Raw genomic sequence first — 16,188 nt, 5'->3', positions numbered from 1 at the left:
GGTGAATAGAGGCCAAAATATGCAAATTCTGTCAATGTCCCAATATTTATGCACCTGACTGTATATATAACTTTAAAGTATATTTATATAACCATCCCCTGCGGACGTGTACCCATACACATACATATTGAGGTGCCAGACAGCACTCCCAACCATATACGTATATATACGTACACAGACCCAAGTCACCAGATGCCGTATGTATATAGCACATCTCCCTCTAAATAAGCCATGTATTTAACCATGGCTACATAGGCAGTAATACTGCTCAGTTGAAAAACACCTTGAGATCACTCCTATGAACCAAATCCTTGACATGGTCCCCTGAAAATTAATACTGACCAGACCCATATTGTCTAGTGCAGAGGTTCTCAAACTCTGCCAGTACAGTCCAGGATTTAAGAATATGCATAGTTCAGCCCAAATGGTTAAATCAAGTTGAGTGAGGTGCTAATGAAGTCACCTGTGCTTAAGCATGGATATCCTTAAAACCTGGACTGTAACGGCAAAATTTGGGAACCTCACACATGGTACAACCTGCACAACCAAAGATATCGCTGATAAGATTTCCTTTCTGTAGTGCAGGGCAAACGATTTTGGATGTATACACTGATAGATATCTATGATAGATATTTCAGTGAAGTCATGTTTTTACAGCAGATGTTCCCAAACTCCGCCACTACAGTCCAAGTTTTAAGGATATCCATGCTTGAGCACAGGTGACTTAATTAGTACCTCATTCAATTTGATTTGCCTATCTGGACTCAAGCATGGATATCCTTAAAACCTGGACTGTAATGGAGGAGTTTGGGAACCTCTGCTTTACAGGCAAATCTTGACAAAATCATCCAAGTTGTCCTGCATGTACAGTCGGCCATAGATATCGTTATCGTTCATGCGGGAACGTGCATCGTTGGTCGATCGTTCACTAAATAAAAATGAATGATATGAACGATTTATCGTTGAAAGTTATCGTTCAGGAAAATCGTCCCGTGTGTATGCCGCACAGAACTCTGGCTTTGACCATCGTCTGTTATCCAGGGCATCAGTTATGTGTGTGGCCCTCGATTGGATTCCAGGACATATTTATTATTCTGCTATTTCTCCAATTTTCTGCTTCAAACTACTGACTGCATAATAAGTGTTGCCTGTCACTATTATTATACGTCTAAGGTCAATATGTCTATTACTAGGAATACTTATGCATTTTAAACAGAAACTCTTATTATTAAAATCCAGTACATGCCATAGTATGGGGGAATCAATCATCAGTTACAGACTGCGCAATCCAGGTATGCAATCTAATATAATCTATCTCCATTTGCTCAGCTTAGTCGTCACAGCAATGACTGCGCACATATTTTCTGTGGCTACACGCTCATGGTTTTTTGTATTTCAAGAGTGAACTGACAGACTCTGATGCCACTTCCCACTGCTTGGGCATGCTGGGATGTGTAGTTACCTGTGCCTGAAGAACTACTTGAGAGGTCTTCCTCATCAATCTGGAATCCAGCCTCTTTAAACAAGTGCGGGACTAGGGGGTTAAAAACTGCTGGATGTCATTTACAATGTTTTATAAAAAGTAGAAGCAACATTATTTTATGTGCTGTGATGGAAACTCAGGGTAAGTATAATGAGTGCATTTCACCTGAGATGTCATTAATGAAAATGTCACTTTTATAATTGTTCTTTGATTCTGTCAACATTTATTTTTCTTAGACTGGAATAAACATGACTCTTGGTAATATGGTAAGACAATCCAGCATGTTACTCAGATAATACTAGTCTATTTGCACATTCTGCATGTAAGCATCTGATAGAGCCATTCCAATTCTGCCATCTAATGGATATCTCTGTTCTGGTGGTTGAAGACAAAGGCCAATGTTATGTGTAGATTACACAAGGCATGTACAGTAGCTACATATGTCTGTCACTTTAGTGACTCCCAGCATGAAAAGTTTAAGTGATAACATGATCACCACCAATAATATACAACTAGACATTTATCTGGTTTTATTAACATATACAGATAACTATAACTATGCCCAGATGCAAATTTCAACATTTAAATAAACCACTGCAAAACATCAGAATTACTAGCCCTAATGCAGACAACATCTGGAATCACAATCATCTCATCAAAACCTTTTATGCAGCACCGATCAAATATCACAACCTTCCATTTTCATAGTATTGGGCTGTATTCAATTAGTTTTGCAACGGCAAAAAAGTTCCGCCTGCACGACTTTTCGCCTACATCGCGTGTTTTGGATGTGAAAACTTATCGTGCGTGTCCCTGCTTCTCGCCCTATTCAATTACTAACCAGACGAAAACGGCAAGTGGCGAATTTAGAACAGGCGAAAAGTACTCAGAATAGGGGAAATCAGTCTAAACCCCCCAAAAAGATGCACTTACATTGGGGATCAATGTAGAAGTGTTCCAATAGCCCTAATAAAGCTATTTGGGGTACTGAAGTGGTTTAAAATCCTTGTTATTAGCGTCCTTGTAAAAGTGGTGAAGAATGGCATAAAGCTGGTTTTTATGGTGAAAATAAGTAGTCTTGTTAAATTTGGGGTACTTGAAAATGGGTGCTAGCATATTTTTATGTCTCTGAAGGGAAGTTTTTTAAAAAAACATATAAAACGCCCCGGTTGCATGCACCTGCAATCCTAAGAACCCCTGACCCATCCTTGCAGACCCCTAAGAAGGATATTTTGCTAGTTTTTATACTTGTCCCACCCACTTTATACTTTTCCACCCCCAAAATTAAAGTACTTTTTTGGGGTGTTCTTATGTGTTTTCCACCGATTATTTTGACACAGTTGTCCTTTGGGGGCTGTCCCAAGGGTGCTGAGTGGTTTCCCCACGTTTTCACCCCAAAATAAAAATGTTGCACTTCCTTTCTCCTGCTATTCTTAGGCGAAATCTTTTTCGCCTATTACATTGCATTGACTTTCCGCGTAGGCGAAAACAGGCTTGAATTTGAGATAAGTTCCGACCACGCGAATACTTTTGCTTTTCGCTTTGATTTGAATACGGCCCTAAGTCTGTTGTGTGGTATGGTTGGGGTAGAACTGGGAATATGTGAGGCCAAATTCATCTATGAAACATTTCACAACCAAATGCAGAATTAGACAAATATTTCACAGATAAGTTTTATCTCTTTAAATAATGTAAAACACTGTATATTGAACAATTAAGTGGCATGAAATGTGGTAAAAGGTAGTGAAATATCAGGAAAAGTGGCCAATTGAAAAGCAGTAAGAAAAGAGGCATCCGTGAAAAGATAAACAAAGTTTTAAATCAAAGAATATAAAATGGGGGTTTGATTGTGTGGATGACTAATATACAGGATCTAGAGCCTGACTCAGAGGTACCCAAATGTCGTTTTGCCGCTGCTTCTTCCTACTGCTGGCTTCTCTGATTTGCTGCCTGTGTCAAAAGACACAGCATCAGATCAATAGCGCATCTTTTGGTCGCAGCATCAGACCTCTGAGTAACTCTCAGATTTCTGGTTACTCAGAATGGCCGATATAGCTACGCTGCCAGGGCCAGTGAAACCGTCCAACCCAGAAAATGGGGCTGACGTGTCCACGTTTTCTTTATCACACCACATCACCACCAGAAACATCTGCAGCCTCTCAATCAGGCTGAGGCTAGCACGGCACTGCGACCGAAGCTGCTGCAGCAGCAGCACCACAGCACATGCGCACTGTGGCTCCAGAGCAGTTCCAAAAACATCGGTCAATAGCGACAGAATCGGGACAGTATTCGGGGATGAATCGGCCCTCTAGACAAGAAAAACTATGCACATTTCAAAACTATTTAGATTATCTTTAATCAAATTAGTGTGACCTGCAAGCCTAAAGGAGGTGTGCCATAGGGCTCGCTGTTTTTATTGTTTTGCAGAAAGGAAAGAAAACCTACATTTTTATATTTACAACACATACAGTTTACATGGGTTGAGAACCACCCATGAAATCTCTTACAAATATATTTTATTTTCACATTAACAAAATGTGACTAAGGAATTTTCTTCACATCCTTAAAACATATATTACTACAATTACGTGTGAATTACTTATTCCTTCTGAGTTAATTGTACTATAATTACTCTATGACCTGTAAAACGTAACACAATAAAGAAAACTTACTTCTGGCTTAGACCCACCAGATCAGATATGCCAGGGTGGGCAGGGTGGAGAAGCATTAACATGATACAGCAATAAGGAGAGTGGGTGTGACTTGGCAAAGAGGACTATAAATCAGGGTTACAATCTCAAAAGTACAGCAGCATTTTACTTCTCGTTTAGAAACGTTAGCAGCTACTCACTCACAGGCAACATGGTCCACTGGTCAGCTGAGGAGAAGGCCATCATTAACTCCACCTGGGCAAAGGTGCACCCTGACCATGAAGGTGGTGACGTCTTGGGCAGGTAAATATAATACCTCTTTTCCACCAAAAACCCAGGTCCGACCTGGGTTTTTGGACATGGGTTGGATTGCAGGGTCATTTGACCCAGGTTATTTTTCAGGGACTCTTTTACACTGAGCTGCGACCCGGGTAGACCCAGCAAAAACCCAGGTTTTTGCTCTGGTGTAAAAGGGGTATAACAGAGCCTGTTACGCAGTACTATACTTCTGTCTTGCTAGAAGTGACAGACCACTGTATAATTGTCATTAGCATTATTTACTAAGTGAGAGATAATCATAAATAGTAAAACTTATATTTATTTTTCTTTTACACTGCAAACAAGTTAGAAATATATTACATTGTTATAAAACTACTTCTCTTACACATATTTCTACCTTTGTTAAAAGACTGGACAGAATAATAGATGATAAAATGACTCCAACAATGTAAAATATGTCTTCCCTCTCCCATGTGAATAGGCTGCTGATTGTGTACCCCTGGACCCAGAGATATTTCAGCTCCTTCGGAAACCTGAACAATGCCAGTGCCATTGCTGGGAATGCCAAGGTCCATGCTCACGGTACAAAGGTGCTGAACGCTGTTGGCGATGCCATTCATCACCTTGATGATGTCAAACACCACCTGGCTCATCTCAGCAACACACATGCCCATGATCTGCATATTGACCCTGAAAACTTCAAGGTTAGTTCAATTATATGATTTCATATCTGTTGAGGATTAAAGTTATGTCTGAGAATCAGCTGGGAAGCCTTTGTTACTAATAATGTACTTACCTTTACTTACTTTTTTGTTCATTACAAATGAGTTCAATTATAATTAAGGAAACAGTACTATAGAATATTAATATTTGATTATTACCCCACGAAGAGGGGGGCATTAGCGTGCAGATGTGACATTTTTTTATGCCGAGTAAATACTGGCTGCTTTAGCATGTAGCCCACAAAGAGGGGTATTGAATATGAAACGTTAACTTCACTGTCGAAGTTAACGTTTCATATCGGAGTTTTTACCTGCGTTAAAGTATCGGGCGCGCTTATCCCCGTATTCAATATAAAATTAACGAAAACGGGAAACTCCGAAGTTGGATTTGCGTAAAGTTACGAATTTTTCCTTAAAAAAATTGTAAGACCCCCCTAAAGTTCTAAAAACATGGGGGAACACTATGGGTACCCCCGTTTTAGCCTTTAATTGAAAGTCGGGGATTTAAATAGCCACAGCAGGTGTTTTTTTCCCAACATTGAAGAAGTGATGCAGAAGAGCACTTAGGTTATTTTTTTCATTTTTTTAAGTGGTCCCATCAAATTTGGGGTACATGAAAATGGGTACTAGCATATTTTTAAGTCCCTAAAGTAAGTTTTTAAAAATTCTGCATTTGTGCACCTGCCGCTATAATTCTATTCTTCAAAACACCTGCCGCATACTTGCAGAATAGCCCTTAACCTATTTCCCTATTGTTAATCAATTTTTTCCCATTTTTTTTTTTCACCCCAATTTTTAAATTCATTTTTTGGGGTATCCCTATTTTTTTTTTAAACTTATTTTGACAGTTCTTTTTTAAATGTCATTCCCAGGGGTGCAGGCTATTTTGTTTAAGCCTGCACCCCTAAACCCCAATTCTGCACTTTTTTTCGACACCTATTCAATGGTGAAAAGTTATCCCCGTTTTTTATCAGACTTTTCAAAACTGCGATAAGTCTTTGAAATTGAATACGGTGTAAAAGTAAAACCTGTGATAATGACGTCATACCTCCGATATTAACGAAAAAACGATGTTTTCGCTCCCATATTGAATACCCCTGTATGTATCATTAGACCCATTGTAACTGGCTTACCATCCCAGTAGTTAACAACTCTCATAATGCAGTGAGTACAAACTAACCGTATGAGCAGATGTCTGCTAATCATTGCACAGTGCCACCTGGTGGTGTCTGCTAATCATTGCACAGTGCCACATGGGTGCTAGCACCATAGTCACAGTGATATTTTCCTGGTGTGTGTACGATGCAAACTTACTGGACATTCAGACAATGTTTTGTTATATCCACAGCGTCTGCTGGAGGTTCTGGTGATTGTCCTGGCTACCAACCTGGGACCTGCATTCACACCTCATGTCCAGGCTGTCTGGGAGAAACTCAGCGCTGTTTTGGTGGCTGCTCTGAGCCATGAATACCATCACTAAATTACTATATTACCATAGCAACATTTAACATCTTGTAAGACAATGATAATTGCTGCCATGTGCAAATGTCAATAAAATAGTCATTGTACAAATGGAATATTTTTCTGAAATGCTTTGTCATCATTTACCATATATAATATAAATACTATAGTCTGTAGAACTCAGATGTAGAAATGTATTTATATTAATAAAACAGGAAGTTTGGTGGAGCTTTATATGAAAATAAAGTGAAATTTTTTCTCATCTTTTACTAATGTTGTCCTAATTTACACACATAAAGATAATATTTTATAGTGAGGACTGAAACAAAAAACTGAGGTAATCATATACCTTTTAACAAACTGTAGAAGGCATCGGTTTGCATTTGACAACACAATGTTGGGTTACACAAAACCTTGTGGTCCAATACATGTTGTTGGGTAGAAAGGTCATCATAAGCTTGATATACTAACAAGGGTACACCGTACTTAAAATACAAGCTCCGATATATTAAACTACCAAGGTGTCTATATTCATGCTTTTGTACACAAAATCCCTTCACATATATTGCCTCCATGTTGCATTGCTTTAAGAGTAACTTTTATAAAGGGTAAGTGCATCCATTATAGGACAAAATATGTTAAGGACAATTTGGCACATTAAAGTCTCATCCCTTTAGTCAAACAGGCATATTTATCACTGTACAAAGGGCAATTTTCCTACACAGTGATGCACCAAAACTTTATTAAACCAAGGTTTTATTTTCCATCAGCATTCTATGCTTTGGAGTCCTTAGGTGTTTATAAGAGATTTTGTTTAATCACAAGCCTGTGTCATGTGCAAAAAACCAAGCATCCAAAGCACAGATTTAAAGGGCTAATACTGATGGTATTTCCCAGAAGTTTGTTTTACAGAATAGTGAGATTACTTGCACACTAATTTTAACTTGCTAACACAGTAGCTCATGTAGGTCTTAAACCATAAGTTATTGAAAGAACAAGGAATACTTATTCTATATCAGTCCTTAATCAGGGGTACCTGAACCTCTCCTGGGGGTACAAGACGCACTGTCCCACATGGATTCAAACACTGTAATTACTTGTACAATACATGCTTCATTCCAGCACTGGCAGTGTTGTGTGCCAAGAACATTTACTTAGTTATACTCCTTTCACATTGCCAGCAATAATCTGGGTTATTTCTCGCAAACACACAGCAACCTGGGATTTTGTGTGAAAGGGCCCATTTGAAACAACCCAAGTCGAGGGACCCGGGTAACGAGCAGAGTAGAACCGGCTCGCAGTGCAGTATGAACAGGTAAACCAGGTCGATGCGACCTTGGTCCCGTTCACAGCATAGGAAGAGGCGGAGCTTGGACATAATCTCATCTCCAAGCGCCGGCTTGGCACATGATGATGGTGAGGTCATAGACATGGCAATAAACCGGGTCGGGCTGCCAGTTTGAAAGGGGTCTCACCCAGGATGGACCAGTATACAAAATCCCAGGTGCGACCCGGGATTGCAATATCAAAGGGGTATTGCTTAGTCACGTTATATATACTGGTGAAAACAAGAGATATGGTAAGAACTTACCTTTGTTATCTCTGTTTCTACGAAGTCCATAGGGTCCACAGGGTTGACCTTGGGGTATAGCTTGGATCTGGATCCACGGGCACCATACAGTTAAAGCTTTAGCTCCCAGGATGCACTTGGGTCCTCCTCTATACCCCGCCCCCGAGCCACAGGCACCTCAGTTGGTAAGTAGCCTAGGCCGAAGGAGGAGACTAAACAGAGAGAAGGAAGACTGGAACACACAAGAAACCATACTCACAGAAATGGGAGACGGAAACACCGGTGACCAGTACCACAGCCCATTTGAAGCCAGGTGCGTCAGGGCGGGCGCCCTGTGGACCCTATGGACTTCGTAGAAACAGAGATAACAAAGGTAAGTTCTTACCATATCTCTTGTTTTCTACTTCAGGGTCCATAGGGGGTCCACAGGGTTGACCTTGGGGATGTCCCAAAGCAGTTCAACTAAGGGCGGGGACGCTCCTGAGCAGAAAGGAGAATCATGCGCCCGAAGGATGCATCCTGAGAGGCAAAGGTGTCAAACGCATAAAACCTCAAAAATGTCTGAATTGAAGACCAAGTGGCTGCCTTGCACAGCTGAACAGCGGAGGCACCACGTCTAGCAGCCCAAAAAGGGCCTACAGACCGAGTGGAATGAGCCTTAACCGAGGTTGGAACAGGCAAACGTTCCTGTATATAAGCCTCCCTAATAACAGAACAAAGCCAACGGGCTAAAGTTTGTTTGTTGGCAGGCCAACCCCTCTTATGGAAACCAAAGAGGATGAACAACGAATCGGTCTTCCTAACAGAGGCCGTCCGTTCAACATAAATTCTGAGAGCCCGGACCACGTCCAGCGAAGCCTCGCCAGCCGTAAGACCCGGAGCCTGAAAAGCTGGCACCACAAGTTCCTGATCTATGTGGAACTTAGCAACCACTTTAGGCAAAAACTCAGGAAGGGGGGGATACAGGAAAGTGCCCCCAACTCGGATACCCTCCTGGCCGAAGTAAGAGCCAGGAGAAACACAGTCTTAAGTGTTAACCACTTGAGGTCAACCGACTCAAGAGGCTCAAAAGGAGGTCCCTGCAGGACCCGAAGAACCACCGCCAAGTCCCACGGAGCCACTGGAGCCACAAAGGGAGGCTGGATCCTCAGAACACCTTGGAACAAAGTGTGAACGTCAGGCAGTGTGGCAATCCTTCGTTGGAACCACACTGACAGGGCCGATACATAAACTCTTAGGGAAGCAAGCCGTAAGCCCAGGTCAAGACCTGACTGCAGAAATGCCAAAATCCTAGAACACCCGAGGGTCATAGCTTCTAGACTCGCGCCACTGAAAGTAAGTGTGCCACACTCTGTGGTAAATCCGTGCAGAGGCAGGTTTACGTGCCCTAAGCATGGTACTGTTGACAGAGCTTGAAAAGCCCCGGGACCTTAAGACGGCTGTCTCAAGAGCCACGCCGTCAAAGACAGTCGACCCAGATCCGGGTAAAGGCAGGGACCCTGAGACAGCAGATCCCGACGTTGAGGCAGAAGGTACGGAGAGTCTACAGACAGGCCCCTGAGATCGGAGTACCAAGGACGTCTGGGCCAAGCTGGAGCCACCAGCAGAAACGTGCCTCCGTCCTGTTAGATCTTTCTGAGTACCCGAGGGAGCAGGGAGACTGGAGGAAACAGATACGCTAGGTGAAACGACCATTTCACTGACAACGCATCCACTAGGCTTGCGCCTGCGTCCCTTGTCCTTGAGCCATATATGGGCAACTTGTAATTGTGACGAGAGGCCATCAGGTCCAATTCCGGCAGTCCCCACCTGTCCACGAGAAGTTGAAACACCTCTGGGTGAAGCGACCATTCCCCGGGATGCACGTCGTGACGGCTGAGGAAGTCTGCCTCCCAATTGAGGACTCCCGGGACGAAGACTGCCGATATTGCTGGAAGGTGGCACTCCGCCCAAGTCAGGATTTGGGACACTTCCAACATCGCAGCTCGACTGCGAGTTCCTCCCTGGTGATTTATGTATGCCACCATGGTGGCGTTGTCTGATTGCACCTGAACTGCTCTTCCAAGAAAAACGGTGCCTGACGCCAGAAGAGCACGGTACACTGCCCGTAGCTCTAGAATGTTTATGGGAAGGACGGCCTCCTCCGCCGACCAACGGCCCTGAATAGACAACGAGCCGGTCACTGCCCCTCAACCCCGGAGATTGGCATCTGTCGTGAGCAGAACCCAGTCCGGAATCCAAAAGGGGCAACCCTGGCTGAGATGAGCTGACTGCAGCCACCACGCCAAGGACCGGCGCACTTCCGGGGACAATACCAGTATCTGGGATCGTATCCGGCGGGACAACCCGCTCCATTCCACAAGAATCTGCCCCTGCAGGGGTCTGGAATGGAACTGGGCGAACTCCACCATGTCGAATGCCGACACCATGGACCCCAGGACTCATTGCCGAATGTATTGACACCCTGCCACTGCTTAGGCAACCGTGTATCCTCAGTTGTAGAGAGGATACCTTTTCCAGAGTCAAGAAAATCCTTTGTTGACTGGAGTCCAGAAGTGCTCCCAGATGGACCATCCGTTGAGATGGGATCAGAGACGACTTCTTCCAATTTATCAACCACCCATGTGCTTGAAGACAAGCAATTGTCAGGTGGAGATGATGAAGAAGCACCTCCGGGGAGCTTGCCAGCAGCAGCAGATCGTCCAGGTACGGCAGCACCCGTATACCCTGACCCCGAAGGTGGGCAGCCATGACTGCCATCACCTTGGTGAAAACCCTCGGAGCCGTGGAAAGAACGAAAGGCAACGCCCGAAATTGGTAGTGTTGGTTTTGGATAGCAAATCTCAGGTACCGCTGATGTGCCGGTGCCACGGGCACATGGAGATAGGCGTCCTGGATATCGAGGGAGACCATGAAGTCCCCCGGTTCCATCGCCAGGATGATGGACCGCAATGTTTCCATCCTGAACTTGGGAACTCTGGAGGTACTTGTTCAGAGGCCTCAAACTCAGAATAGGGCGATGAGACCCATTGGGTCTCTGCACCAGAAACAGAGATGCGAAGCTTTGGACTCGTCCAGCGAAGGACTTGTGCAAAAAAATTGGTGGGGCGGACTGCACCGAAACGACAGGGCGTACCCTTGAGAGACTACTTCTCGAACCCAAGCATCCGTGGTGGTACTGAACCAACACTGGGCGAATCTGAGAAGTCGGCTTCCCACTCTGGGGTCCCCCAGGGAGAGGCCCGTCCCGTCAGGCAGCAGGTTTATCCTCCTGTTTGGAAGAGGGGCGCCAAGCATTCCATATGCTTCTTGGGTTTGGATGAGGCTTTGGTCGCTGAATGTCTCGGGAAGGACTGGCCCTTGGCCTTACCCTGAACCCGAAAGGACCGAACTGCAGTGCTCCTCACCCTAGCCGGCACAGAAGCCGAAGGGAGGAAAGCCGACTTGGACTTAGCCAAGGTATCCACTATTTTGTCCAAATCTGGACCAAATAGCAAATCTCCATTAAAGGGGAGAGCCTCCAGACCCTTTTTAGAGTCCGCATCAGCCCTCCAGGACCGCAGCCACAAGGATCTCCGAGCAGACACAGCCGCAGCCGAAACTCTAGAGGTTAACATGCTTGCGTCCAATGACGCTTCCCCAATATAGGAATCGGCATCCCTCATTTGTGCCACTAATGCTCTCTAAACATCCGGAACACCGTCCGTAAGAGAATCCTCCAAGGCTTTGGCCCAGTTCTCAATGGCTTTAGCCACGCAGGAAATGACCATGGACGGGCGCGCCACCGCTTCGGAGAGCAACTTCAAACAAATCTCCACTTTCCTGTCCGTTGGATCCTTTAAAGAGGAAATAGACGGCAATGGTAGCGTAGCGGTTTTAACCAAGCGAGTGGAGTCTCCCATTTCCTGCAATGATCCTCAGAAAAGGGATAATGAGAAGCCAACCCTTTCTGCAGTTGGAATCTCTTTGCTGGGTAATTGCCAGGCCGCCGCCATATGATCCGCCAACTGATCGGACAGAGGGAACACATTAGAAGTAACCTTTGCTTTCTTGAAGTCAGGAAACTTCGACTTAGGGACCGGTGCCGCCTCTTCTATATTGAGAATAGCCCGCACCGCCCTAACTAATGCTGGAACATTAATGGAGGACCTAGGCTCAACCTCCGGTCCCACAGCATCCAAATATGAATCCTCATGGACCTCTCCATCATCTGAAGAGGGATCCGGTTCTGATACCTGCGCAGTGAGTAAACTCACAACAGGCCGCTTAGTCGCCTTCTGTGGCACATCACCCTGCAAAAATGACTGAAAAGCCGAGGATGAAGGCGCCAAACTCTGTACCGAGTTGGAGAGAACATCCACACAAGGCGGAGGAGCCGACTGAGGGAAGCCCTGAAAAGGCACTACAGACTGTTGTGATACAGGGGGAGGCTGGACATACACAGGCAGCCCCGAATACTGTCTCAGTCTGGGCCCCGGAGGGAGACCGCAATACCTGCGGAATATCCGGGGAATGGGAGATAGAGTGCTGTGACAATGCCCCAGACGGGGTCACTGTAGGGATCGACATCTGCAATAGATGTCAGCACTTGTGAAAACATCGCCCAAGGGGGGTCCTGCTGCATAGGGGGTATAGAGGGGCCTGGTGCCAGCTGGCACTGCCCGCAAAGACCATCCTGAGATAAATCCTCCCATTAACACGAGCAGAACAGCGTCTGCAGGAAAGCAACACAGGAGCCCGGGAGTGCTCAGTCTCCTCATCAGACATGATACAGTAATTATACAATAAATACTTATCAGCAGAGGACATACGGTGTTAACACCCTCGCACTCACCAGCATGCAACACAAACAGGCCCAAAAATATGGTACTGTGTAGCACACAACAGTATGTGACTGACCTCACAAATACATGATTTATAAAAGTGAGGTTAATAGAAAAACGCCCCTCCCCCACACACCTTCGGGCTGTAGGAGAAGCAAAGGGATAGATATAAGCTGACAGCAAGTAGAGAATAAGTACAGACAGCAGCACTAGCAAAGTCACATACAATGCAGGAAGATTGTACTTACTGCACCAATCGCTGCCCTCAACCACCCAGATTCAGTGTCTGGGGGGAGTTATAGCGCTGTGTACACTGTCCTTTAGGTATGGGAGAGGTACACAGGGGGACCTGACCATGCACCTGCCTGGGAGCCTGCGTTAGTCGGAGAGCTCTGAGGAGGAGTGGCCAGCAGAGGAGCAGCTCAGCGCCGCCAGTACACGTGAGAAAAGGCGCGCTGAGCTGAGGAGCCGCTAAACCAGGTAAGGCTGCCTCCCCTGGCTAGTATTTAACCCCAGGGATGCCTGTTCCCCTCCGGAACTTATACCCTGGTGGTCCAGCGGAGCGCGGGGTATGCCTGCATGAGGGGGAGCCCGCCGCCGCTACTAGCGCCGCCGGTCTGTCCCCAGAGACCGGCGGCAACTGACTGCATTTACCCCCGCGAGCGGCGCTAAGAGCGCTGCTCGCGGCTTACCTGTTCCCCGTAGAGTCCGGCAGCAGTCAGAGGGAGGTCCCGGAGCCATGCTAGGAATAACTCCGGGGTCCCGCTGCGATCCCCAGTGCAGTACTGGCGTCGCAGCGCCAGCGGGGTGTTGAAGCGGCAGTATGGACGTCCAGAAGGACAGTCCTATGCTGCTGCATTAAGTGTAAAACAAGAGAAAAAATAAAAAAACTTTTCTTCTGTAAAAATAAAGCTATGGGGCTGCTCCTGCAGCCCCACTGCACAGTGCAACCGACTTCGGCCGGCACCAAACTGAGGTGCCTGTGGCTCGGGGGCGGGGTATAGAGGAGGACCCAAGTGCATCCTGGGAGCTAAAGCTTTAACTGTATGGTGCCCGTGGATCCAGATCCAAGCTATACCCCAAGGTCAACCCTGTGGACCCCCTATGGACCCTGAAGCAGAAACAGGTTTGTATAGCAGTGTGGAGTTTGTGTGATCAAACAGCTATTGTCACATGATCCTTTTTATTTTTTAAATATATTGTTTTTGATGTAAAGGAGGTTTTTTGATTAAATTTATTATGGTAAATTTAGTATTCTTGACATAGGAAATCGGCTGGATGGGTTGAGGAGGAGAGCAGAAATGTGTGAAGAGTCCGTGGTTTGGGCACCCTAACCTGGATTTTAGATGGGTTTAGCAGTTTTACACAGCTAAACTGTCTAACTGGGCACGACAAGTGTGATAATTGGCGCCAACAATTGAATTGCAACCTTGGGCACCCATTAACTACATCAAGTTAAACAATTGAATTGCCCCCGGAGTGCTTTACATTAGAATTTGAAAGAATATAAGATGCATAATAAACTTAAGTGAACAGAAGCAAAAACTAAGCATTTAGGCTGTATTATCTTTTCTTTTTAGAAACTAAAGGGGCATTAATGAATGCTTGAGTGCGTCTTTTAAGGTTTCAAAAGTCGAGGCCTCTCGCTCTAGGAAGCAATCTCCAGAGTGTCAGAGAGACAAGGCTATAAGCTCTACCCCCAAATTACTTATCTCCCATCCTAGGTACTGCTAACAGACCTTCATCGGCAGATCGAAGTGGGGGGAGGGGGGGGGGGGGGGTACCAGGCTTCAAGGTACCTTGAAGCCTGGTTATGTAAGGCTTTGATAGTCAGCAAACCAATCTTGAAATAGATTCGCCATCTTACAGGCAGCCAGTGAAGGGAGTAGAGAGGTGTTGTGGCAAGTTGGTTAGTGAACAGTATATAATGAGAGCACCCGGCATGGCTGCCTAACCTTTTACATTAAGTGAAATGTCAAATGAAAACTTCACTTTTTTTGTTCAATGGTCCTTTAATTCTGTCCACATTTATCTTTCAAAGAAACAAAAGTTTGATGTGTCCAAAAAAAGAAAAACATGTCACTCCCAGGACATTTGTAGTGGATACAAAAATTGCAAATGGTTTTATTTACCAAGTCAACAAATCAATCTACATAGCTTCAGGATCTACATAGCTTCAGCCACAAAGTACAACAGTAGGTTTTGATGCATGTAATGCAGTTTCTGCAACATGAGCAAATCACTTATTACAGCTTTTGGAGGCCCAAAGACAAGGTTTCTGAATGTAAGCCAGATACTGTACACTCTGTGTACCATCTATTCTAACATCTGCAAGCTAGGGTCATAACACGAGTGCTGTGTGGTTCATTTTCTTCTGCACATCTCTTTATTTCTCTGAAGCAATAATATTTAAACCTTTTTCCCCTAAGTCTAAACAAAGTTGAACAATTTTTAACCAAACATGTATGATCAGACATGTAGCAATGGGGGAGTGCAGACACATTACTTAGGGCCAATTCATAAGGGTTGTTAAACCCCCACCGCCGTTTTCTGACCATAAACAGCTGTGATCTGAAGCGATGAACCACTCCGGTACTGTGGCATTATACTGATTAGAATGATTCATCTGTACAACTGTAGCTCTGGTCGTCTGGTCAGAAAAGCGGTGTGCTGAAACAACTGGCTAGCATTGCCCTTAGAGTGAGTGAGGGGAGAGACAAGGCAGTGGCTATTACTACAGAAGCAAACATGTTTAGACTGAATACTATTTATCTACAAATATGTTATACAGGTTTAAACCACATGAAAACTACATTAACAGTTTTTGGTATGTTACAAACTCCCCATCCATCCTCCCTCCCCAACCAGAAAAAAATAAAATTTAATCAAACAATAAAAACCCACAATAAAACAAAATTCATACACTAAACAAATATTTTAATTATACTCCAACTACTTTCAAACTGAGGGCAAGCAGAATATAATTTTGTAACATAGCTATTTTGAAAACAATAAAAAAATTAGGTTTATCAAATGTGAGTTTTCAGTAAGAAAAAAGCTTTATTATCATTTATAGAACATTGCTCGATTACTTAAAAATACAACACAAAGAATGTTATTTGAAGTACTGCAAGTTCCCCATATGCAAAGTCAGACTTCAAGACTCAAATACGGTGCTTGTGTGATCTCATCTGATCTA

At 44.6% G+C, this 16,188-nt stretch overlaps 2 protein-coding genes across 2 annotated transcripts in view; one reads left to right on the top strand and one right to left on the bottom strand.

The window, feature by feature from the left end:
- The first annotated feature begins 4,284 nt into the window (after nt 1-4,284).
- LOC148534487 (hemoglobin subunit beta-2-like) lies at nt 4,285-6,863 on the top strand. Its single transcript, XM_088466883.1, has 3 exons — nt 4,285-4,437; nt 4,895-5,117; nt 6,484-6,863. Exons 1-3 carry the CDS (start codon nt 4,346-4,348, stop codon nt 6,613-6,615), a joined length of 447 nt encoding a protein of 148 aa, XP_088323009.1. The 5' UTR covers nt 4,285-4,345; the 3' UTR covers nt 6,616-6,863.
- An 8,219-nt stretch (nt 6,864-15,082) lies between these two features.
- LUC7L (LUC7 like) overlaps nt 15,083-16,188 on the bottom strand; it is a 30,307-nt gene continuing 29,201 nt past the window's right edge. The window contains exon 9 of the mRNA XM_088466701.1: nt 15,083-16,185. The gene's annotated coding sequence lies outside the window, so the exon portion shown is untranslated. The remainder of the gene's footprint in view (nt 16,186-16,188) is intronic.

The sequence above is a fragment of the Taudactylus pleione genome, unplaced genomic scaffold (genome assembly GCF_031769625.1).
Source record: "Taudactylus pleione unplaced genomic scaffold, aTauple2 ptg000066l, whole genome shotgun sequence".
NCBI classification, from domain to species: domain Eukaryota; kingdom Metazoa; phylum Chordata; class Amphibia; order Anura; family Myobatrachidae; genus Taudactylus; species Taudactylus pleione.
This window is presented reverse-complemented; position numbering and strand designations above follow the sequence as displayed.